Source organism: Drosophila ananassae, chromosome XR (genome assembly GCF_017639315.1).
Source record: "Drosophila ananassae strain 14024-0371.13 chromosome XR, ASM1763931v2, whole genome shotgun sequence".
Lineage (NCBI taxonomy): Eukaryota > Metazoa > Arthropoda > Insecta > Diptera > Drosophilidae > Drosophila > Drosophila ananassae.
Genome location: NC_057932.1, coordinates 9,404,783 through 9,431,077, shown reverse-complemented (window position 1 = coordinate 9,431,077; position 26,295 = coordinate 9,404,783). Strand labels below are relative to the sequence as shown.

The following is a 26,295-nucleotide window of genomic DNA, read 5'->3' as shown; positions in this document are numbered from 1 at the left end:
TTTCCACTTTGTTTGGCTTTAGGATCATTATGATCTCTGCACATTTCCATTGACTTGGAAAGTGGTTTAGTCTGAGAATTGCGTTAAATATAAGGGTGATAAACTGTATGCATTTTGTTGGTAAGCTTTTCAGGGTGATGCCGTTTATTTTATCAGGACCTGGTGCTTTTTTATTGTTCAAGTCTTTGATTTTTGTTACGACTTATTCATATTTGATGCTTTTTATAGGTAAGCTCATTTGGCAGGGTGACTCAAGAAATTTTTCTACTTCGGTCTCTGTTATTAATTATTAAGAATTATTATAATCGTTGGGCTGGAAGATAGATTGCAGATGTTGTGCAAATGCTTTCGCTTGTTCGTTATTAGACCTACACCAATTTCCATTGCTATTACGAATATTTGTGTTTCTTTTAGCTGGTCTCTTTAGGTATTTAGTCGCCCTCCATAGGTTGTGTTCGTTGTTGCAGGAATTAGGATCTAAGTTTCTCAGATACGCAGCTAGAGATTCATTGCGTAAGTTCGACAGAAGTTGACTAAGGTAAGATGCGGCCTTGTTGTATAATCTTTTGTCAGGACGGTAGTGAGTTTCTTGCCAACGTTTACGCAGTTTTCTTTTATTTTCTACTTTCTGTCGAATCTCGATAGGCAGGTACAATTGGATTGACTGTTGATGATTAAGAGCATGATCCGTGTTTCTGTAACTCGCTTTATGAATTGTGTTTGTAGCATAGTCTATCTCCTCTCCTGTTTTTAACGAAATATCCAGGCTTATAGCTGAGTCTAAATAGCTCTTGAATGCGTTAATGTCTGTAGATGCTGAAATGACTGTGTAGGGCTTTTCCAACATATGGGCCATTGTGCTGTAAGTAGCTATTATTGGAGAATGATCTGACTTAAGGTCAAAGCTTTCCATTACATGGTTGGAAAGCCCATTGGCATTCCATATTCCTAAGTTTAGGTTTATTTGCATAGCTTGTTTACAAGTAATGTTGTTCTATTAATAGTTTTTAATAGCAGCCGAATAAATACACGCGTTTCAAATCAATGTTTCAATATATTTATTTTGGGTTCAATTTAACCCTAATCTATGCGGCTCCAATCAACTCCAAATCACAACAACGCAAAACCAAGAACTTGCGCAGAAGCTCAACCAAAGCTCCCCAAAGCGCATACGCTACAAATAACAATAAATCGCATGCGAAACTGGGAGACAAAACAGAGACGAAAACATGCTGATAACAACAGCTGCAGCTTAGCATATTATAATTATTTTATATGCATTCTTTGGTGGCTGCTTGGCCCAACATCCTCCCCCCATTGAAGGGTGGGCCTTCAATAACAATGTTGGAAGGGGCAGCAGTCACATTATTGCAGAGGTTATTCCATGGATTGTCCTTCCTACCACAGAGCGCCGACACATCCCGTGATAGTCCACCGTGGCCAGAAAACACCCAGCCAAATCGAGTTCTGAGCAATGGGGAGCCCGTGACCTAACTGGATTTGGCCAGCCGACAACAGGTCAAAGAATAAGCCGGCTCCAATCAGCAGGTCCACTCGCTGCGTTTTGTGTCAGTTGGGGTCAGCCAGGAATCTTCCAGCCCGAAGCATCTATGTCCTGGCTAGGCTGATAGTCCGTTATATGTGAAGCTACAACAGCCTCAATTTCCACTGAATATGTGCAAAGGCGGGACTTCAAACACACATTAACGGATGCTCCATCTGTTTCAAACCCAACGCCGTCGAAACCGGCCACCGTTGTGGAGCATTTGGAGCGGCCAAGCTGAAGTTCATTCGCCAGCCGCGACGAGATGAGATGCACTTGTGAACCGGAATCCAATAAAACTCGGCAAGGCAGGAAGTCTCCAGATCGACCACGAACGAGTACATTGGCTGTTGGCAGGAGCACTAGCTCAGCATTGCGTTCCTGGGTCACAACAGTGTTAATTGAGCGGGATGGGTTCGCACCAACAACTGCACCGAGAGGACGTGAGACTCGTGCTGGTGAAACCTGCCAGCGAGGGTGCAACAGAATATGATGACGGTGATTGCACGTCGAGCAGCGGGAAGCTGAGCATCCGCGAGCGAGATGGCCATCCGCTAGACAAACAAAACAGCGAGTCAGACGCCGCACTTCGTCGTACCGTTCCTCAATTGACAAAGCACTGAGCCTTGGACAAGCAGGAAGCTCGTGCGCCGAAACACCACACAGGGCGCATAGAGCAGGACTGGCGTTAATAACCATGCACGAGGATCGGTTATTGGACGATCTACCTCGGCCTACTTGGTTAACTGGTGAATACGCCGCCAAAGAAAAGTCAACGCTTTCGAGAGTCCGGCACCTTTGCTCTAAGAATCGTGCCATAGACTCCCAAGATGGAAGGCTGTCATCAGTGCTTCCTGCCAGAAAGTCTTCCCATTTGGCCTTTGTAGCAGGGTCCAGCCTTTGAAAGATGATCTGGATGAGGAGGCACCCTTGAATTTTGGCCGACGTCCCGGAACTCATGAGGGCCCGCATATGTCCATTGAATCGGTCGGATAACTCCCGAAGAGTAGCAACAGACCCTGGCTCAAACACACGAAGCTGCAGGATCTCATTAATGTGAGACTAAAATATTAAACGCCGATTACTAAAACGATTGCGCAATAGGTCAAGAGCCACATCGTAGTTCGCGTCATTAATTTCCAGAGCTCTCACCGTATCCAAGGCTGACTCGCGCAGGCATGAAATGAGCCCCCGGAGCTTTTCCATTTTCGTTAGGTGAGGATGGCTGTCAATCGTGGTCTTAAAAAAGGCGCAGAAATCCGGCCACTCGGCATAGCCGCCGCTGAATGTTGGCATCGGCAACGGTGGCAAGGAGGGGGCTGGCTTGTATGGCATTGGCGATACACGGGCACCGTCGAGAAGTGTGGAGTGGGCAGCGATTCCCATGGAGCGCTTGGCAACCTCCACCTGAATTTCCACTTCCACATCAGTCGCCAGCTGCGAGAATCTCCAATACAGATCACTCCCGATCTCGCTAAAATTAAGCTCCTCCAACTCTTCTTGAAGAGCGGTGAACCGCTCACGCAAACGCTTCTCCACTGACTCCAGCGCAATAATGGAACAATCCTCAGTCCGCGCCGCAGCCTTTACCTTATGATGCAGCGCCTCCATCTCCTGGCAGGCCGCCTCTGCTCTTCTCCGCAGCATCCTTTCCCTGTTTGCGGCAGCAAACCATTCTTCAATTAAAATGCAACTTGTAACAACAACAACAAGGGCGTTTTCTTGGCACTTTTAATGTTGATCACAATAATCAACCGGGATAAAATCACGTCGGGGTCACCAATGTTGTGCTATTAATAGTTTTTAAAAGCAGCCGAATAAATACACGCGTTTCAAATCAATGTTTCAATATATTTATTTTGGGTGCAATTTAACCCTAATCTATGCGGCTCCAATCAACTCCAAATCACAACAACGCAAAGCCAAGATCTTGCGCAGAAGCTCAACCAAAGCTCCCCAAAGCGCATACGCTACAAATAACAATAAATCGCATGCGAAACTGGGAGACAAAACAGAGACGAAAACATGCTGATAACAAAAGCTGCAGCTTAGCATATTATAATTATTTTATATGCATTCTTTGGTGGCTGCTTGGCCCAACAAGTAACATTATCATATTATGTAAATTACACAGTGTTACAAAAAAAACAAACATTAATGAACTTTTGAAGTGACATAGTAGGAATTGTTTTTGGGTCGAGTATATCACAAAACCATGTTTGAAATATTTGTAACACCCTCAAAATCTTGATTTATGGTTAAAAAACCGTTTTTCGGGACTTCTTTACGCTTAACAATTCCTGGACGCGTTTTTTTCAACCGATTTCAAAATTTTCGGTGTTTTTCAATAGTTAAATGTTGTAGCTTTTGAAAAAAAAATATATCTTTGATTTTGTGATTTTGAACAAAAAGGACAACAATTTTACACCTGAAACTGAAGTTTTCGACTTTTATTCGTGTTTTTCGGATTTTGACGCCAGTTTTTCGGTACAATTTACAAAAATTCTGTAATTTTTGCCACATATCAATGTTGTCTCATTAATTCTGAATAAATCAAAAAATAATGAAAATTGGTGAAGGTTTAACGCTTTTCCCAAAAAACTTCAAACATGGTTTTTTGATATACTCGACCCAATAAACAATTCCTACTATGTCACTTCAAAAGTTCAAAATCACTGTTACACTGTGTTATTCGTAAGTTCAAATTGTTTTTCCAGAAGCTGTTCTATTCTTTCTAGGGACGTGTTTGTGATACTTTTTCCCGCAGCAGCTTGAGCGTATGATTGATAATCCTTGGGTTGTTGAGTCGAATTATTAGACGGAGCAAATGATTGAGTTGTAGCATAGTCATTTCCTTTATTAAGACTTTGGTGTTTTTTAGGTGGTTGCGTCCGCTTACTATTTTTTTTTATATAAGTTCCTGATAAACTTTACACCCTTTGTAACTAACAGCATGATCTTCATTGCAGTTGGCACATTTTGGTGGTTGTTCTTTGTATTTTGGACAAATGTTACTGGGATGACTAAGAGAGCATTTTACACATCTGTGAGTTTTGGAACAGTATGACTTTGTGTGTCCAAATTCCTGGCAACGATAGCACTGTACGATTTCTTTGGTTTTATGGGGGGGGTTCTATATTAACAACTGCGTTACCAATGTGTTTAACTTTGTATATATCTAAGTTCTTATTGTTGGGCTCAATTTCTAAGAAGAACAAGTTCAATGGCTCTTTGGTTACACGACTTTTAATATTACTAATGTTTCTAACAGTGTGGCCTTTGGACTCCACTTCTTGTTTGATTAAGTCGATATCCGTTGAGAAGTGCAAATTCTTAATAACTACTCTAAATGCCCTCGTAAGTTTGATATGTGTGAAATTTGACAAAATCTCCAGGAAGAGTTTTAACAAGTTTCCTGTATTCTTCAATAGACTTAACCATAATTCTTACTTGATCATCGCGTTGAACTTTATAAAAGAAAAGCTCTTTTTTAATTTTTGTCTCGAGATAAGCTAGCATTCCTTTTATATTACTGCCTTCAGATAAGAATATAGATGGCGGCTTGGCAGATTCATCTAAGGTGTCTTCAGTTATCAAGTCCAGTGCTTCGCTTTCGTCTTCAATTCCATTATTTGGCGTGTTGTCGCTTAGGAGGGCGTATTGATTGGAGCTCGTGCTGGGTGCATGGGCCAGGGCAATTTTTTTCTCTAGTAGGATCGGACACTTGGTGTTCAAGCATTGAACACGATAAAAATTCCAAACATAGAATGTAGGAGATCGGACCCATGTGAATAAGTGATTAACAGCATGGTTTGAAAGACGATCTCCTGCAGTCTAACCAAATGTTTATGTGGTGCACTTGAGGCACTTAAGAAAGGGTCACATAGCATGTCAGCGAGCAGTCCGTTTATAAGTAGTTTTAAATAGATTTAAGATTTTCATGTATCTTTCTTGTAAGAGAAGTGTGTGAAATAAAAACAGTTTTTAAAACAGAACTCATTGGAGTATCACGAGTATTTACGGAGCTCCTCTTAACATTTGGTCCTTCGAGCCGGATCACTTGATAAGAGGAGCCCCTATACTAATAAGGTTTCATTTGAAAACTCATTGGAGTAACACCTTTATATAAGGGGCTCCTCTTATCATGTGGTCCTTCGGGACACCCTGACGTTTTCCCCCCTGTGGTAAGAGACTCAGGTTAGGCTGCGATCTGGGCAATAAAGAGCCCAGTTTAAAATCGCGTAGTCAAACAAAAAAAAAAAACTGTTGTTTCCCCCCAAGAGGTAAGGAACACAGAAAATTAAATTATAAAAATGCCAATAGGCATAATATAAGGCTGCGATCTGGGCAAAAAAGATCCCAGTTTAAAATCGTAGTCAGGAAAAAAAAACTGTTGTTTCCCCCCAAGAGGTAAGGAACACAGAAAATTAAATTATAATTAAAAATGCCAATGAGCATTAAATAAGGCTTCGATCTGGCCCAAAAAGAGACCAGTTTAAAATCGTAGTCAGAAAAAAAAAACTGTCGTTTCCCCCCAAGAGGTAAGGAACACAGAAAATTAAATTATAAAAATGCCAATAGGCATAATATAAGGCTGCGATCTGGGCAAAGAAGATCCCAGTTTAAAATCGTAGTCAGAAAAAAAAACTGTCGTTTCCCCCCAAGAGGTAAGGAACACAGAAAATTAAATTATAAAAGTGCCAATAGGCTTAACCTAAGGCTGCGATCTGGGCAAAGAAGATCCCAGTTTAAAATCGTAGTCATGAAAAAAAACAAAACTGTCGTTTCCCCCAATAGGTAAGGAACACAGAAAGTAAAATTGTGTAAATGCCAATGAGCATAAAATAAGGGTGCGATCTGGGCAAAAAAGAGCCCAGTTTAAAATCGTTCCTTTCTATGGTATTTTTTCCGGGACAGCACCGGAATAAATAACATTTGAAACTATAAAAAATAAAATTATAAAGGTGTTGGCGTATCCGAGGCCCTACATCGAAAAATTTAATAAACATCAGCCAATGCAGCAGTGAGCACCCCAGCAAAAGCAACATCAGTCACAGCAGCAGCAGCACCCCAAGCAGAAGCAACATCCGAGCGACAGCAACATCAGGAGCAACAGCAGCCAAAGCAACAACGGAAACAAAAGCATCGGCAAGAGCAGTAAAATAACATCAGCAATTATAGTCATCGGCAAGTTTTGTTTTATTTTTGGTTTTATAACATCAATTTAATTTTAATTAAAAAAAAAAAAAAAAGTTTTCAAGATGTCCACTAAAAACAAAAAATTAAAAAATATATATAATATTACAGTCCACTAAGAAATCGAACAGAAATAATAATTAATTTAAAAATGTAAACATAAGTCAAGCACTTTTGTGGCCCCTTGCAGGATGTTCAAACATTAAGTTGAACATGGGAGCTAATAAAATAACTTAAACAATGTTAAACTATTTAAAAATATGTAATAGAATGATATAATTAACGACATATTGTCATCGAACAATTATAATAATAATAGTTTTCTAATATTGAAGAAAACAAATTTAAAAATATATAAAATGTACACCTTTTTTGTGGCCCTTTGCAGAATGTTCAAGCATTGAACACGATAAAAATTCCAAACATAGAATGTAGGAGATCGGACCCATGTGAATAAGTGATTAACAGCATGGTTTGAAAGACGATCTCCTGCAGTCTAACCAAATGTTTATGTGGTGCACTTGAGGCACTTAAGAAAGGGTCACATAGCATGTCAGCGAGCAGTCCGTTGATAAGTAGTTTTAAATAGATTTAAGATTTTCATGTATCTTTCTTGTAAGAGAAGTGTGTGAAATAAAAACAGTTTTTAAAACAGAACTCATTGGAGTATCACGAGTATTTACGGAGCTCCTCTTGCCTTCGGCTTCGGTCTTATTGTCTGCCAGCTCCAAGCCGATGTGTCGTCTTCGTCGTTGTTCATGTTAACAACAACGATTTTTTAGTGCTTATCAGCAACCACTATTTTGTTTCGTTTTTTGTTGTAAATCGAATAATAATAGCTTTAGCTTCCGCTTAAATTTTAGGCACGTCTTAACTCGGGGAGTGTTTGATCGCGACTGGACTGGAATTGAAACTATTTCTTACTCCTCACGACAGATACGAGTTTATTTGCCACTATTTGGAATTGTCCTTTTTTATTTAACGCAATTAAAAAAAGTTTTTTAGAACTTTTAGAAAACTTTTAGATGACTTTTAGAAAATGTGACATTAAAAAGTCCAATTTTATTGACGAAAATATTGTTTAACCACCTATAATAAATTCAATAAAATTATTTCGTGTTTTTTCTTTAATCAAAAATGAAAACATGTTATGATCTACTGATTTTAATAAGAAAATAAAAATCTTCCATAGAAGATTTGCTAGAACTGCTAGATACCATTTTTTCATTTTCGTCGGTACACATACATTTCAAAAATGATATGTACTAAAAACAATGATGGTCATCGCCATTTCACGGCCTACATAATTTAATATATGTATGGTAAAATTTGATCCATTTCTTCTCTTAGGTGTACCGCGGAAACTGTGGGTGATAGAACCTATGTTTGTTCTGGACTTTGGTTCAGGGGAGCTTAAAGGTTATGGAGCAGGTGAAATTATGCGTGTTATGTGTGTTATTCATTGAAATTGAAACTAATATAAAAACAAGGAAAGAAAGATAACGGGCGGAGCCGAAGTTGATATACGCTTGCCGTTAAGGTTTGTGCCATTTCCTATCGTTCACTTACGTGTATAGGATATAGTCGGCCGATCCTTATGAAATTGGGCAAATCGGATTTTATTCTATCGGATATTTATTTTAGTCCAAAATGGAATCCGTAGAAAGTCCCATCATTTTAGCTTAAAAAACACCGAAGTTATGCTAATTCCGATCGTTCAGTTATATGGCAGCTATAGGATATAGTCGGCCGATGCTTATGAAATTCGGCAAATCGGATTATTTTGCCCAAAATAGAATCTGTAAAAAACTTAAAAAACACAAAAGTTATGCCAATTTCGATCGTTCTATGACAGCTATACTGATATAGGATAAAGTCCGTATGCCGATCCTTATAAAATTTTGTACATAAGATATTTTGGCCAAATATACCATGTGTGGAAAGTCCCAACACTCTAACTTAAAAAACACCAAAGTTATGGTATTTCCAATCAATCAGTTATGTGGTAGCTATAGGATATACAAAAGGGTGTGTGCAAAGTTTCAACTCATGCTGTCTCGTGTCAATGTCCAGGTACTGTCGGTGTAAAAATACCAAAGAGTGATCGGCCCCCGGGGGCTATAGATCCTCACAAAACAAATTTTTGCATACTTTTATATGTTTTGGAAGCAACAACTGAAACTATCCAGTAGAAAAGAAGAATACAAAGTTTATAACTATAAATATGTTCCGATTTGTCTGAATTTTGTTTTCTAGATATAATTCAGATATTGGAACTACAGCTTTTTCTAAAAACTTTTCTGACCTGGCGCTACATTGAGATTGCATCTTTGGTAGCAGGAGGGATAGTGTCAAGATTTTGACATAAACTTCATCTGCTTGGGTGACCTCTTGACGACGTAAAATAACGATAGCGACCCCGCATGCCACACTCAAAATATCTGATATCAATTTTGGCGACGAATAATAATATATATGTAATATATGTAAAAAAATTATACATTCAAAATATTCTTACCCGGCACGTGTTTATATTTTTGTTATTGTTACACGTGTCGAATAAGAATATTTTTGATGTACAAACAAAAAAACTTTTTATTTAAAATTAAATAAATTAAATGCAATATTTCTATTTAATGTTTTGTTTTTATTTTCAGACACTACAAAAATAGGATCAATAGAGCCAATTTTGAAAAAAAAAATTGAACAGGTTTTTTTATTTTTGTTATAGTGTATGTGGGATTTGGACGTATTAGGACTTATAGAAAGGGCCACACTTAAAAATTATTATGGTCGCAATTATTATTAAGATAATTTATTTTTGTATACCTTACCTAAAGAATTTAAATAAACTATAATTTGTACAACCCTACATGTATTTCTTTTTCCTTAAGACATTTGCTCTTAAAGAAAGTGAAAAAGATATTTAAACAAGTAAGGAAAGCTAACTTCGGGCGGAACCGAAGTTGATATACCCTTGCAGTTAAGGTTGTTCCATTTCCGAACGTTCAGATATATGGCGTCTATAGGATATAGTCGACCGATCCCTATGAAATTTAGCAAATCGGATTATTTTGCCCAAAATCTGTACCAAATTTCTAACTAAAAAAACACAAAAGTTATGCCAATTTCGATCGTTTTATGACAGCAATAGCCGATCCTTATGAAATTTTGTATATAAGATATTTTGGCCAGATATAACGTGTGTGGAAAGTCCCAACCAACAATAAACACCAAATACTGATTTTTTTCCCCTATAGATTTCCAAAAAATTTCTAATAAAAATATTGGAAACAGCCCCAAGCATCTTTAAAAATAGCAAGGTTGTGCCATTCAGTTCAGTTATATGACAGCTATAGGATATAGTCGGCTGATCCTTATGAATTTGGCCGATAAGATTTTTTGATCAAATGTAACATTTTCCACACATGTTCCAACCCTCCAACTTAAAAAACACCAAAGTTATGGCATTTCCGATCAATCAGTTATATGGCAGCTATAGGATATAGTCGTCCGATAGACAAATAAAGTAAAAGTTGAAAGAATTTACTCTATATTTTAAAGTTTATTGCACACATTCATGAACAAGCTCAAAAGACCCAGCAGTACTAAAATTCCTGTCACCTCCTTTTCCGGCCGTAATGTCAAAATTCGTTCGAAAAACAAAAACCATTCAATAAGGTTTGCCCTTGGAACGTCAAAACAAAGTAGGCGAAGTAATTCTCCGGTCCTCTGCTGCTGCTAGAGTTCGAAATTACGCATATTCGATATTAGTTTATTAATCACTAATATTTTCTTGTCATTCTAAATATTTTGCGCGATATCTGTCTGTTAATCGTAAGGTCGTGGGTTCGATTCCAAGCAGAAAAATCTTTATTATGGGTTGATTTTTGTTTACTTTAATTTTTTTATATCGCAGTTTCAAAATAAACTGTTATATTTAATATTTTTTATTATCTAATTGAATGCAAAGCAATTTAATATTTAATTGAAATAATACCTTTCGATTGGTATATAATTTATACCGATAATTTAGAACGGTTGCCTACAGAAAATTTTTAAAATTAAAAAAAAAAAAGGTTTTTCCAGTTTTTCTGGTTAAACAAATTGTTGAATGTAACACTTTATTTTGGGTGTGCGATATAAAATAATAAATATTAGAAAAGTATTGGCGGAGTTGGTTTGGCTAGTTTTTTTTTTAGCTTTTAATCCATGATTTGGCCCAAAAACGGTGGTGGCTGTAATTTAAGTAAAGCAGTGTTTTATTTATATGCATAATATGCTCAGTGGGGGCATATGCATATAAAGCATACTCGTAAAATTGTGCATTTGTAAGTCTTCTCATTAAGACATGAGACACTTTTCAGCAGAACACAAAGCAGAATTAAATCAAAATTTGCCATCAGGCAACGAAGTTCGAGGTTAGCCAAGTGGAGAGCGTTGTGGTTTCTAACACGGAGGGCCTGAGTTCGAGCCCTAGTTGAGCCAATGTTTATGTTCAACTTTTTAAGCCCTTTTTTATTTGGATTTTATTTTTAAATAAAAAAACTAAAAGCTGAAAAGATATACTCCATATTTTGTAGGGGGTACTCCATTTTTGTATACTCCATATTTTGTATACTCCATACTTTGCATGCAGACTCCAAAATGCAAAGTTGCCAATCAAATACACCCACATGTAAAAGTAAATTCAAGCTTCACAGGAGGCTGCACAAAATGGGTAGCTGCACTTACAGGACTATATCTTGAGTTAGCGAATTTTGCTAGATATGAGCGATATATTAAAAGTTGCGCCATCTCAAAAGCTATCTCCACGTGCAATATAAATAGGATCAAATAAGCAAATTTTTTTTTGCCAAAAAAAAATTTTTTCAGTGTATTTTTTTTTGTGTACTATAAAGACGTTTGGTCTCAAAGAAAGTTAAATAGATATTTAAAAAACCTTTTCAACGGAGTAAAGCACGTTTAAATATCTTTCTTAATTATAAAGTTATTTTTTAATTAACAACGATTTTTTCAAAATTACAACGAGTATTTAAAAAAGTTGTAGAACAATAATTGCTCATATGATAGTAACAAACATCTCCAATTTTTTTCAGGATTGCCAAGAAAAAAATAGTGCAAACAGACAACCAGACAAACGGACACACACTGGCTTCATTTTGAAGAAGAAGAAAAAATCGAATCCACAGTGATAAGGCAAACGCGGACGGGAGATTTTTCAGAGACAAATTTTACAAACATCTTCATTTGGGAAATTCTTAAAAATTTGTTTTCTCAGATTAACTTTTGAACGAAATGTCGGATCGGGTTGGTTATGGTTACCAATCGACGTATTTTAAAGCTGTTTATATACAAATATTTTGTATGGTGACACCAATGACCCCACTATATCCAATTTAGTAAATCAAAAATGTTTTACATTGACGCAAATTTTTCCCAAGTCAAACTACTTTTGGTTTGTTAAAACCTTCTAATGAAAACAATACCTTTCATTTGGTTTATCACTCATTCAGATTGAATGCACACAAAAATGTTTAATGTGATACAAGTGTTCATTCATTTTATTTATTCATTTGGCCATACTTTGGAATATAAAATTCTTTAATGAATATTGCTTTGGATACTGGCGTAGTGAATTTCTATTTTTTTATATTTTATTTAATTTTTAATTTTTTTTAATTTAGTGTTGCCACCCATACGATGGCATTCTATCGATAGCATCGATATTTGAACCGGGAATAATTAGTGTTTCTCAGCCATAAGACCACACCAAAAATACCAATTTTACCAAAATGTAAAATTTTTAGCAGAAAAGACAAGAAACGAGCAAATGAATTATCTTTAATATTTTAATCAAATAAGCACGGTTAAAATCTGTGTTGTTCTGCGAATTTTTTTTGCGAATTTGAAAAATTTGAGTGTTTTGGTTGAAAATAAGAAGTCGAAGTTCAAGCAAATTATGGAGAAAAACATTCCTCCTTACTGTTCAACCATTTTTTTTTTTAATTATTGTATTTTAGTTAAAACATATGGGCGGATAAAGATGTTTTTAGTGGCTTTTGAGTCCCATCCGATACGATTTTGAGGGAAATTCAAATTGACATCTGGTAACACTAATACGTAGAATGAAAATATTAAAAACATAAAAACGAATATTTTCATACTTTCGATTGCACATATCTTGGTTTCTATATTTTGTACTTTAGATGTATGTACCTTTTTTTTCTACCGATCTTGTGATATGTTACGGCTTCTGAAAATAAAACACAGCCAAGTTCGTAATCCTATTAGAAACAAGCAGGTGATTTTGTCGAAACAAACAGCGCGTTTTTACTCGGCGGGAAAAATGGTAAAATATTTAAGCCAAAGCGAAGCCATCAACGTGGATCAGGAGCTCTTTAACGATTACAAGTTTAGCGTGGACCAGCTGATGGAGCTAGCTGGACTGAGTTGCGCGCACGCCATAAGCAAATGCTTTCCGACGGATAAGTACGGTCGTGTCCTAATTTGCTGCGGACCTGGCAATAACGGAGGTGATGGTTTAGTTTGTGCCCGCCACCTTGCTCTCATGGGCTACACCCCAACAATATACTACCCGAAGCCCACAGCCAAGCCGTTGTACGAGAACCTGAGCCACCAATGTAAACTGATGGAGATCTGCAGGGTAGAGGACTGTCCAGCGATTAATGAGGCTGCCTCAAACTTTGACCTTATAGTAGACGCTCTGTTTGGTTTCAGTTTTAAACCTCCAGTTAGGGCTGAATTTGTGGCCATAGTTGAGTTGATGCAACAGACCACGTTGCCCATAGCTAGGTTGGTATCCTATCGTTATGACAAACAATGTTTTTAAATAATTTCTATTGTTTATAGTGTGGATATTCCCAGCGGATGGGATGTTGAGAAAGGCAAAGTAAACGACTCTGATCTAGAACCGGACTTGCTAATTTCGCTGACCGCTCCTAAGATATGTGCCCGGAATTTTAAAGGTAGATACCACTATCTGGGTGGGAGGTTTGTGCCTCCGGCACTGCAACGCAAGTACGATCTCAACTTGCCAACCTATCCGGGCAACGAGCTGTGCTTAAAGCTGTGATTAATATAATACATTGGAAATAAATAATATGTTACCATTGTTAATTTCCTTTAGAGGCCATAAATTTCGTTATATATTGGCAAGTGGTTTGTTTTAATTGGTTGTTACATTCTCAACCACAACGCAACTATGAGCTATGAAAGGAAAGCTAACTTCGGGCGGAGCATATGTTGAAGTGTTGCAGTTAGGTAGAAGCTTATATTATTGTATATATAGGGGATCGTATATAGTTGGCCGATCCTTATGAGAATTTCACCATAAAATCTATTTTATAATAAAAATGTTTAAAACAGACCCAAGCATCTTCAAAAATAGCAAGAATGTGCCATTTCCGATCGTTCTGTTACATGACAGCTATAAAATATAGTCGGTTGATTTATGAAATTTGCCAAATCGGATGACTGCCCAAAATCTGTACCAAGTTCAATCTTTCTAACTAAGAAATCACCAAAGTTATGGCATTTCCGATCACTCATATGGCAGCTATAAGATATAGTCGACCGATCCCGGCCGTTCCGATTTATATACTGCCTGCAAACAAGAGACTGTGCAGAGTTTCAAGTCGAAACTTTAAAACTGAGAGACTAGTTTGCGTAGAAACAAACAGATGGACGGACATGCTTATGTTGTCTCTGGAGGAGAACCTGATCAAGAATGTATATTTTTTATAGATTCGGAGATGTCTCCTTCACTGCGTTGCAAAGGTATAAAAAGTGGAGCCATGCCAAAAAAAATATTCACCAAGAAAATTTAATGGGAAAATGGTTCAACAGCCTTTCCGAGAAGTGTTTCTAATTACTTGGAAATTATGTAATATGAAAAAACGACGAAAATTAGTCTTTAAGTTTGGTCTCATTCTAATTTTTATAATTTAGGTTGAATGCGAAAAATTTCTATCAAATTTCAGCGCATTGCTACTGCTTTTCATGACAGGTCAAAAGCATCAATCATCCATTTATCCATGAAAAAACTACAAATAATGGCAATTCAAATTTCAACAATAAAATGGATCTACGTATGTGCAGCGTTGGTTGCAGGAAATATACCATTGTTGAATGTAGTTTACAATGATACATTAGAAAATTAAAAAAAAAATGCACAGGGCAACAAATACCAGATGAGAGTATGCAAAGAAAAACGCATTTGGACAAATGCTACCAGCAATCAATGCCAAAAATTCGCGACGAAATTAAGTACGAAATCGTTTGGATTTTAACGAAACAACCGATAAGCAAGACCGTTATGTCGCGAAATTTATTGGAATCTTAAGCGAAGGAACACTCAAACTCATTTTATTATCGTGTAAACAACTAGATGAGGTCAACAATGCAACAATATCTCGTTTCGTCAAAGATAGTATTCGATTATTGTGGCGACAAGGCAATGAAGGAAAAGTTTTGCTGCTGTTAACAGACGCTGCAGCATACTTTTTTATCCCAACATGATTTACATAGCATGTTTACCACATGGCTTAAATTTAGACACTTTTTAGACAAGGAATTACCCCCTGAATCCATAATAACCAAATGGGGCACGTGGTTGAAAGCGGCATCATATTATGCAAACAAAGAATTGCAGGAGTTCTTAATACACTAAGCCCAGAAGACGCTGAATCCATAGAGCAGGTAAAAAAATCGGGATTTTGTATTATTTAAATCGAATTTTGATAGACTTGCCAAAAAAATAACTTTCTGGGAAGCGAGGGGCCTTGCATTGGCAAGATCAATGAAAGTATAATTATTATCTGATTTGTATTTGAATTATAATGTTCTGTTCCCATTGAAAATGTTTCAACAACTTATTTCAGTAAAACGATACGAAATGAAAAAAAAAATTATGTGTGTGCAATATTGAATTAAATCTCTGGAATACAAAAATCTGGAGTACAAAAATTTTCAAAAATTACTGGCCATCTGATTTCCACAATCACATACATATGCGAGTAATGGAAAGCTTTGACCCTAACTCAGATCATTCTCCAATAATAGCTACTTACAGTAAAATAGCCCATATGTTGGAAAAGCTCTTCACAGTCATTTCAGCCTCTACAGACATTAACGCATTCAAGAGCTATTTAGACTCAGCTATAAGCTTAGATACTTCGTTAAAAACAGTAGAGGATATAGACTATGCTCTATTGGAGCTTTTCACAAACACAATACATAAAGCGAGCTACAGAAACACGGATCATGCTCTTATCATCAACAATCAAAACAATTGTTTGTCGAATCTACCGAGATTCGACAAAAAGTACAAAATAAAATAAATTTGCGTAAACGGTGGCAAGAAACTCACTACACTGCTAACAAAAGATTATTTAACAAGGCTGCATGTGAGCATTTGTACACATCTGAAATATGTCTTTCAGCCCAACCATAGTAATAATTCTATAACAGAGACCAAAGTAGAAAAATTTATTGAGGCACCCTGCCAAATGAGCTTACCTATAAAAAGCATCAGGATTAATAATAAAAAAGCACCAGGTCCTGATAAAATAAACGGCATCGCCCTGAAAAGCTTACCACCAAAATGCATACGGCTTATCACTCTTATATTAACTGCCATTATCAGACTAGACCACTTTCCAAGTCAACGGAAGTGTGCAGAGATTATTATGATCCTAAAGTCAAACAAAATGGAAACGGAATTGACATTATATCGTCCCATTACTCTGCTGACAATATTCTCGAAAGTGCTTGAAAAAATGCTACTGAAGAGAATGTTGCCAATTTTGGACGAACATTCATTCCTGAAAACCAATTCGGATTCAGGAGAGGCCACGGGACCTTTGAGCAGTGTCCCAAGGTCATTAATTATATAGTTTCTGCATTTGAGAACAAAAAATACTGCACTGCTGCATTTCTTGATGTTCAACAAGCGCTCGATCGAGTCTGGCGAAAAGGTTTATTGTACAAGATAAGGAAATTGCTACCTGCTCCTTATAACTTAATAATCAAATCATATCTTAATAAAAGATGTTTTTACGTGCAGCGTGCAGAAAAACGACGCATCACGATACTTCTCATTAATGCAGGCGTCCCTCAAGGAAGCGTATTGGGACCAATCCTCTACACTTTTTAAACGGCCGATATGCCAGTCACAAACAACTGCAACATATGCCAGTCACAAACAACTGCAACATATGCTGATGATACAGCCGTTTCGGCCACAAGCGCATCTAGAAATGAAGCTTTTCAACTTCTGCAGCGTAAGTTAAGCCTAATTGAAGACTGGTTCCTTCGATGGAAAATTTTCATTGAGACCAGGTAATTGCCCAAATGTGTTACTTTTTTTTTTTTTTTTTTTTTTTTTTCTCCTATTACTCCGCTTGGGAGCTTAGGGCATTTACAAGGACTTTGAACCTGACTCTGTTTGGTGCAGTTTGCTTAGCGTAATCCCACGTGATGTTGCTGCGGGATAATTCTTGTATTATAGTACGGCGCCAGGTAAGCTTGGGGCGGCCCACTCTTCTGCTTCCCTGTGGGTTCCAATCCAGTGCCTTCCTGACTATGCTGTCTGTTTTCTTCCTGAGTGCGTGACCTATCCATCTCCATTTTTTCTTCTTGATTTGGTGATGGATGGGAGCCTCCCCCGTGTTGCGCCACAGGTCACTGTTGGAAATTCTGTTGGGCCAGAATATCCCACATATGATCCTGAGGCACTTGTTAATGAATGACTGCAGCTTTGTCATCATCCTTTGGGAGGTTAGCCACGTCTCAGCTCCGTACAGAAGAATGGATTTTACACACGCATTGAAGATCCGCAGCTTTGTTCTTTTACTTATTTGCTGATTTCTCCAAATGCGGTGCAATCTTCCGAATGCAGATCTTGCCTTGCACAGTCTGCTCTCTACATCTTTTTCCACTCCACCACTGGATGATATTATGGTGCCAAGGTAGGTAAAGTGGTCGACGAAATCGACTGTTTTACCGCTGATGGTGATGCTACCTTGGTTGGAGTTATTAAACCGCATCGCCTTGGTCTTTGATGCGTTGATGGAGAGGCCTACTGCGTTGGCTCTCTTCTCGAGGTCGGACGCCTTGGCTTGTATATCGATGAGTCTGTGTGATAGGAGGCATATATCGTCGGCGTAGTCTAGGTCTTCAAGGTGTTGTGTGAAGCTCCAAGTTATCCCGCGTCGATGCATGCTTACTTCTCTCATGATCTCATCAATCACCAGGTTGAACAGTAGGGGTGATAGAGGGCAGCCATGCTTGACGCCAGTGTTCGTCTGAAAGGGGCACTGATTTTTCCGTTGTGCAGTACTGCCAGGTCCGCATCATCATACATAGCTCTTACTATGTTTACGATGTTGATTGGCACTCCTTTCCTTGCAAGTGCACGCCATATCGCCGCCCTGTCTATTGAGTCAAACGCTTTCTGGAAGTCGATGAATAGAAGGTATAGTGGCGAACGCCATTCCACGGCTTGTTCGGTTATTGTGCGTAGCGTGTTTGCCTGGTCTACGCAGCTCCTAAGTGGTCTAAAACCTCCTTGTTCATCTCGAATTGTTGGCTCTAGTTTCTCCATAAGTCGTTCGTTCAGCAGGGTCGCTAATATTTTATAGCTGGTGTTCAACAGGGTGATCCCTCGCCAGTTGTTACAGTCACTGAGGTCTCCCTTTTTTGGTAGCTTAACGATTACTCCTCTCTTCCAAGCGTCAGGAACTCGCTCACTTTCCCATATATCTTTGAAATGCGGGTGCAATGTTTCGGCCATTAGTTGCGGGTCAATCTGGAGGAGTTCGGCAGATATGCCGTCCTCTCCAGCCGCTTTGTTGCTCTTTAACTTCCTGATTGCATCTCGTATTTCTCTGATTGAGGGAGGGGTTGGGGGTATCCTAACGCTGCTGTTGGGTACGATACTCTTCTGAAGTCGGGCTGTGCGTTGCCTGGTTGCTCTGTACAGCTGATCTCCATGAAGTGTTGCCTCCATCTCTCAAGTTGAGCATCGTCGTCTACTAGGAGCCTACCGTCTGAGTCTCGAATGGGTTGGGTTTGCCTCTGGTAGCTTCCAGATAGTTTGCCTATCAACTGGTACAGTGAGCGCATGTTGTTTGTATTTGCTGCTCTTTCTGCGTTTTCTGCAATGCTGTCCAGTACGGCTCTCTTGTCGCGTCTAGCTGATTTTTTCACCAATTTGCAGAGATTCCTGTGTTCTTCTCTGGCTCTGCCGTCGTGATCCGCTATCGACTTGAGTCTATTCCGTCTACTGATGAGTTCCCATGTGTCCGCCGAGATCCATTCAGAGCAGCTGCGTTGTCTCGTGCCAAGCATCTCCTCTGCGGTACTTCTCAGTAGTCTGCAAGTTTGTTCCCAAGGGCAGTTCCGCTGTGGTGTCAACTGTTCGCGTAGTGCCGTTGCCATTCTGGAGGATAGGGTAGTATCTCTGAGTCGATGTATATTCAGGGGGGTCGGTCTTCTTATGGCCCTGGTGGCAGTGTGCTTTCGTTGGAGTTTGATTGAGATCTCTCCAACTACAAGCTCGTGGTCACTGTCTATTGACGCGCCTCTCCTATTGCGTACATCTCTCAGCGAACGCCTCCATCTCTTACTTATGCACAGGTGGTCGATTTGGTTGCGGGTCTTTCCATCTGGAGATGTCCATGTATATTTATGAAATTCCCTGTGGGGAAATACTGTTCCTCCAATGACCAACTGGAAGGTCTGGCATAAGTCGATCAGCCTGTCTCCATTGTCACTTCGCGTGCCGATACCATGCCGGCCCATGGTTGATTCCAATCCGGTGTTGTTGGGGCCGACTTTCGCATTGAAGTCACCCATGAGAATCTTGATGTCGCCTCTTATGACCTTGTTGAGGGATGAGATGAGTGCGTTGTAGAAGTCGTCTTTAATGTCATCGCTGGCGTCTTCTGTTGGGGCATGGTGATGTGCCTGGCGTTGCATCGGAATCTGGCGGTGATGATTCTGTCAGAGACGGGGTTCCAGGAGATAAGTGTCTGTTTAAATTTCCTCGAAACATAAATCCCTACTCCATTTCGTCCACCATCACTGCTTCCGCTATGCAACACTAGATTACTTTGTGATGTTGTTGTTGCTCCCTTCCCACTCCATCTCATCTCGCTGATGCCAGCAATTGCGATGTGCAGTCGGTCCATCTCGTTCTCCAACTGCGCCAATCTGGATGGCTCCATCAGAGTCCTAACGTTCCATTGTCCAATTCGTGTCCGTTTCGAGATGCGAAGGGTCGTCATCGGTTTTGGAGTGTCATTTGGTTCGATTGTACTTGTATTTGTTTTTGTAATCATTGTTATTTTCGTTCGGCCCGGTGATTGGCCGGACGCGACTTATCCCATGTAGTGGGGCTGCCACTAGCGTGCTAACCGCTAGGCTACGAGGCCCCCCATGTGTTACTTAACGGCTCGCCAATTCCACAAAGTACCTGTGTCAAGTATCTGGGCTTGCATCTCGACCGCAGATTAACGTGAAAAAATCACATAAAAGCCAAATGTCAGCAACTCAGACAGACGGACATGCTCATATCGACTCAGGAGGTGATCCTGATCAAGAATATATATACTTTATACGGTCGGAGATCCTTCACTGCGTTGCACACTTTTGGCCAAAATTATAATACCCTCTGCAAAGGATACCACATACTCGATCTCCCCGATAGATAAATTCAATTAACAGAAAAGATGTTGTGTATAATAGTGGGGTTCACTTAAAAACTGCTATTTCTGTCTTTAGTCTGACTTTGCCGTATCCCGACGTGTTTTTGCGATTGCTCTCATCTGATTACCTACATCTTTGATACGAGTTTCCCCTTTTCGCGTATCATCGTCGGAGCATATTTGACTTACATAGTTCATTTAACCATTCACTTCTTAAAAACAATATTATTATTCAATATTACTTCTGCCGCTCTCTTCGAATATTCATATATATATTCCCTTCCTGAGTTCTATTCTCAGGTTGAGTAATCCCGTTACATCACTGTTACTCTCAAGCGGTTATTCGTCATGGCGTTTCTGTTTTGTGACGTCTTCGCTTCGACGTGCCTGATCCGAACGTGCCTCTCTACCACAAATTTCTAATTGATCTCTTCTCGCTCTCACTACAGTGGACAAATCTCAGTCAATAATGAGTCTAATTTGCACTGCTAAGAAATGCGAGTTTGGAGGATGCATCACTGGTGACTCGTATCTGTCCAGCTGGCTTTGCAACAACTGCTCATAAATTAAATGTGCTGGTGGTGGGCACAATGGACGGATAAGCGATCTTATCACAAAGAATCATGGTCTGACATGGTCTTTTATTGCCTGTAGAGAGATTGAGTCTGAGATGCGGACTTTCATGAAGCAGACGAGAAACGGCTTTTTAGATGTCCGTAAGCAATTTTCTGCACTTAATGAGCAATTCCTTACACTTGAGACCCAATTCCTTGGTCTCAAGTTATTAAGTGAATCTCCAAGGAGAAAAATTCCAAAACAACAACCCGATGGGGGTCACTTTATTGGGTACTCCTGCCTGGGTACTCCATGCGATTCATTCGGATCTTTTTTTAACGCCTAATACTTCGTCGCCTACTGTTGTGCCTGTGGAAGTGATCCATTCACCAAGTCAGCCAATGGAATCGTCAAGGAGTATTGGTCCACCTATTGTCTTGGATCCTCCATCGTTGGAAAACCTGCAGGTTCCTGTAGCACCGTCTCCTAGGCCTCTCACTGGTGTAGCGCCTGTGTTAAGATCCTCTGGGCTTTCGCTTAGAGCTGTTGCACCTCGTAAAGCTTTATTTGTATCCCGCCATGATGTCAGGAGTCACCTCTTAAATCATCTTAAGGTAGCTCCTAATGAACTAGCGGTCTTTAAGTTTAATTTTAAAAATAAGCGTAGTATCCTCTTTTAAAATTGTGATTCCTGAATCCTACTTTGAAAAAGCACTTGATCCATCAGCCTGGCCTGACCACAGTATTAGTCATGAATTTTTAGCCAAAGATCCTCTAAATCCCCACTATGTCGATTCAGCTCCAAAAAACTGAGTAATAACGTATTTTCTTGCTGCTACCAAAACGTTTTAAGTATTCTGGGTAAATTGAGCCAATTTTTTACTAAGAGTGCTTCTTTTGATTTTGATTTTGATGCTATTGCACTAACTGAAACCTGGCTTAATTCCTCTGTCTCTGATTATGAAATTTTTGTCCAAAGTACACTGTGTTTCGAATGGATAGACCATCTTTCGGCTTTCAGCTGAACTAATCTCTTTCCCGAATCAGTTTGGAATCGAGCTTATCGCTTTAAAAATAGCTGTTGGACCGACTCATATTTTCATGACCTGTTCCTATATACCTCCATCGGTTGAGGATACTGTATATTTTCACCACCTCGAGGCTATTAAGTTCGTTCTATCATTAGTTAGTGACTCAGATTTTGTCCTAATTATGGGTGATTTCAACCTTCCCAAAATCTCCTGGATCCCGTGTGAAGATGACAATTCCTTGCATGCCAGTTGTCAAAACGACTTTATTGATGCATTAATTGAAATTGCTCTTTTCCAAATTGACCCCATCCTTAACACACTTAGCAGATCTCTAGATCTTATTTTCTGTTATAGGATATCCTCTGTGACTGTAAATCGGTCTTCACCTTCGCTTCACCATCGCTTCCTGAGGACGTACATCATCCTACACTATTGGTTTCGGTATTAATTGATGTCCCTAATATACATGCTAACTATACGACTCAGTATCGTACTAAATGTTTCCGAAAAACGGATTATATTGCTCTTCGCAATCATTTAGCTGGATCTGGGAATATCTTTAATCTTTTAACTCTATTGATGCTGCTACTGATTCTTTTTATGATGTAAATTGGTTCCTGTAGTTTCATCGTCTTCATCAACTAAACCGCCATGGTTTAATAAACACCTATTTCGTCTTAAGGACAGGAAATCTAGAGCTTACAAAATGTTTTTTAAGTCTGGATCTTTGTTTCATCAGACAAACTTTCTTTACATTCGCAATCAGGGTATTATTCTTAATAATCAACTTTATAAGCGTTACATCGTGAATTGTAAGGCAAACTTCCGAAATGATCCGATTCGTTTGTCAATATGAAATGCAAATGCAGTCTTTTTCCTCCTTCCCTAACTTATAAAAATATTTCTGATTCTTTAAAACAAGGTATTGCTAATCTCTTTGCTTCATTTTTTCAATCAACTTATTCGTCCGATTCTTATAATTTAAATTCTACATTCCCTTATAAAATTCCGTATATAAACAATATTTACTTGTCTAAATTCAATCATCTTGATGTTTTTAATGCTCTTTCAACCTTGAATATCTCCTTCTCTGCTGGTCCTGATAATGTCCCGAGCTGTATTCTCAGGCACTGCTCCGATATCCTATGCTACCCTCTTACCATCCTATTCAATTTATCTCTGGACCTTTCATGCCTTTTTAAGAGATGGAATGAATCTTTTATTATTCCACTTCATAAGAAAGGTTCTAAAATACTTATAGATAACTACCGCGGTATTGCTAAGCTCTCTGCTATTCCCAAGCTGATGGAGAAATTGGTTACATTGCAACTGCAACATCATTGCAAAAGCATAATTTCCTCCTCCCAGCATGGTTTTGTCAAATATCGTTCTACAACAACCAATCTGCTAGAATTCACTTCGATCGTCCACAAGGGTTATCTAAAACGAATACAAACCGATGTAGTTTACACCGATTTTAGCAAAGCTTTCGATTCTGTTAATCACCGTCTCCTTCTCCATCGTCTACAGTGGATGACTTCATTTCTATTGAATCGTACGCAGCGGGTTTTGTTCAAGAACATCACATCTCATGTTATAAAAGTAACATCTCTTCTGTTTATCCTCTTTGTTAACGACCTACCTAGTGTCGTGAGCTATGCTTCTAGACTTATGTATGCTGATGATGTCAAGCTCTGCTTTTCTTTCTCTGACCACTTCCTTCATAGACATCTGCAATTTGACCTTGATAAATTATTCTTGTGGTGCTCTAATAATCTTCTCTCATTAAACTGCTCAAAGTGCAAGGTTATGACGTTTAATCGTGTCATGCCTCATGTCATCTCTTACTCACTTGGGAATCACTTTTTAGATCGTTTATCCTTAATGAATGATCTTGGAGTTCTTTTCGATCACAAGCTGTCGTTTAATGAACACATTTCTGTAACAGTTATTAAAGCCAGAGGAGTACTTGCTTTTATCAAGCCTTGGTCAAAAGAGTTTGATGATCCCTTCACCACTAAAACGTAGTATATCTCTTTGGTTCGACCGATCCTGGAATACTATCATGCGTTTGGAGTCCGCAGTATATGGTTCATCAAAGAAGTATTGAATCAGTGCAAAAGCAGTTTCTTTTATTTGCCTTAAAATATTTAAACTGGGACTCAGATGATCTTCTTCCACCATATCTTTGTCGGCTAAAATTATTAGACCTACCACCATGCAGGTGCGTCGTACTTGTGCTGGGGCCATGCTCCTTCATAAAATTATTCTTGGTCAAGTTTACTCGAAACTTTTACTCGAAAAGATACTCTGTCCCAAACAGGTCAACCAGGTCCTTCCGACCCCTTTGGGGACCAATTTGCAGATCTAATTTTGCGGATCATGATCCTTTTCGCGTTATCTGTAAAAACTATAACCTATTGTACCATATATTTTCGCCTGAATTATCCCTAGATGTAATAAAATCTAAATTGATTGTTTTTCTATTAGAATAATTTGCCTAATTCTTAATTATAATTAATTTTAATAATTGTATAAATAACAGTTAATTGTTATATTCAATAAATAAAGAAGGTCTGTTTATTTCATATTAATTATAAAATTTACTTATTGTTTATAAAAACAGATTGTAAATAAAAAACAAAAAAAAAAATTCAAAATTGGTCGATTCAAAAATTTAAATTTTTTTAAATTGGTTCAAAATTATATACTGAAAACGGACCACTAAAACACGATTTTCAAAAAATTTCTTTAAAACTGTTCTCAAAAAAAAAATAAACGGATGTCTTTATCGTGTTCTCCGACCCCAAATTACTATAAAACAATCATCAATTTCACGGTTCACTCCCTTAAAGGTTTCACGATTACCCTTAAATTTGCAAGCTTGTGTAATCAGTGGGGTTTGTACTACGTGTTGTGTGAATCGAGGGAGAAAGCAATTCTTGATGTCTTTAAAACTAAAACTAGTGGCAGTATATCAGAGAAAACAAGAAAGGAAAGCTAACTTCGGGCGATGCCGAAGTTGATATACCTTTGCTGTTAATGTTGTTCCATTTCCGATCGTTCAGTTATATGTCGTCTATAGGACATAATCGGCCGATCCTTATGAAATTTGGCAGGTCGAATTATATTGCCCAAAATAGAATCCGTATAAAGTCTCATCATTCTAGCTTAAAAGACACCAAAGTTGTACCAATTCCGATCATTCAGTTATATGGCAGCTATAGGATATAGTCGGCCGATCCTTATGAAATTTGGCAAATCCGATTTTTTTTTCCAAAATAGAATCTGTACCAAGTTCCATCTTTCTAACTTAAAAAACACCAAAGTTATGCCAATTCCGATCGTTGTATGACAGCTATAGTCGGATATAGTGAAATTTACGTACATAAGATATGTTGGTCAAATATAACATGTGTGGAAAGTCCCAACCCTCTAACTTAAAAAACACCAAAGTTATGGCATTTCCGATCAATCAGTTATATGGCAGCTATAGGATATAGTCGACCGATCCCGGCCGTTCCGACTTATGTACTACCTGCAAGGAAAAGAAAAGTGTGCAAAGTTTCAACTCGATAGCTCTCGTTTGCAAGGTATCGTTTGCGTAGACTAGTTTGCGTAGAAACCGACAGACAGACGGACATGCTTATATCGACTCAGTAGGTGATCCTGATCAAGAATATATATACTTTATAGGGTCGGAGATGTCTCCTTTACTGCGTTGCACACTTTTGATCAAAATTATAAGGATGCTAGGCGGAAACTATGCTAGCGTTTAACTGCAAAATGGAAGAAATGCCGAGCGAAGATCCGTATCAATAACAGTGTGTATAAGAATAAGAGCATATTCCTTTCTTGTACACAAGCAAGTTTCTTTTATTTGCCTTAAAATATTTAAACTGGGACTCAGATGGTCTCCTTCCATCATATCGTTGTCGGCTAAAATTTTTAGACCTACCACTATTGCAGGTACGTCGTACTTGTGCTGGGGCCATGATCCTTCATAAAATCATTCTCGGTCAAGTTGACTCGAAAGTTTTACTGGAAAAGATACTTTTTTCTGTTCCAAACAGGTCAACCAGGTCCTTCCGACCCCTTTGGATTCGAATTTGCAGATCTAATTTTGCGAATCATAATCCTTATCGCGTTATCTGTAAAAATTATAACCTATTGTGTTATATATTTTCCCCTGAATTAACCCTAGATGTAATAAAATCTAAATTAATTGATTTTCCATTAT

The 26,295-nt window shown here is 38.5% G+C and overlaps 1 protein-coding gene and 1 long non-coding RNA gene across 3 annotated transcripts in view; one reads left to right on the top strand and one right to left on the bottom strand.

The window, feature by feature from the left end:
• Window positions 1-12,535, bottom strand: part of LOC123257569 — a 29,555-nt gene extending 17,020 nt beyond the window's left edge. The window contains exon 1 of the long non-coding RNA XR_006507675.1: window positions 12,229-12,535. This is a non-coding gene — a long non-coding RNA (uncharacterized LOC123257569). The remainder of the gene's footprint in view (window positions 1-12,228) is intronic.
• Window positions 12,536-12,574: 39 nt separating this feature from the next.
• On the top strand, window positions 12,575-13,918 carry LOC6502246 (NAD(P)H-hydrate epimerase). Of its 2 annotated transcripts, XM_044717266.1 has the most exons (3): window positions 12,577-12,849; window positions 12,949-13,555; window positions 13,613-13,918. In XM_044717266.1, the coding sequence occupies exons 2-3, from the start codon at window positions 12,984-12,986 to the stop codon at window positions 13,833-13,835; spliced, it is 795 nt and encodes a 264-aa protein (XP_044573201.1). In that variant the 5' UTR covers window positions 12,577-12,849; window positions 12,949-12,983; the 3' UTR covers window positions 13,836-13,918. The 2 variants fall into 2 exon arrangements, with proteins under 2 accessions (XP_001967143.2, XP_044573201.1); XM_001967107.4 differs by having other exon boundaries at window positions 12,575-13,555.
• Window positions 13,919-26,295: the final 12,377 nt, after the last annotated feature.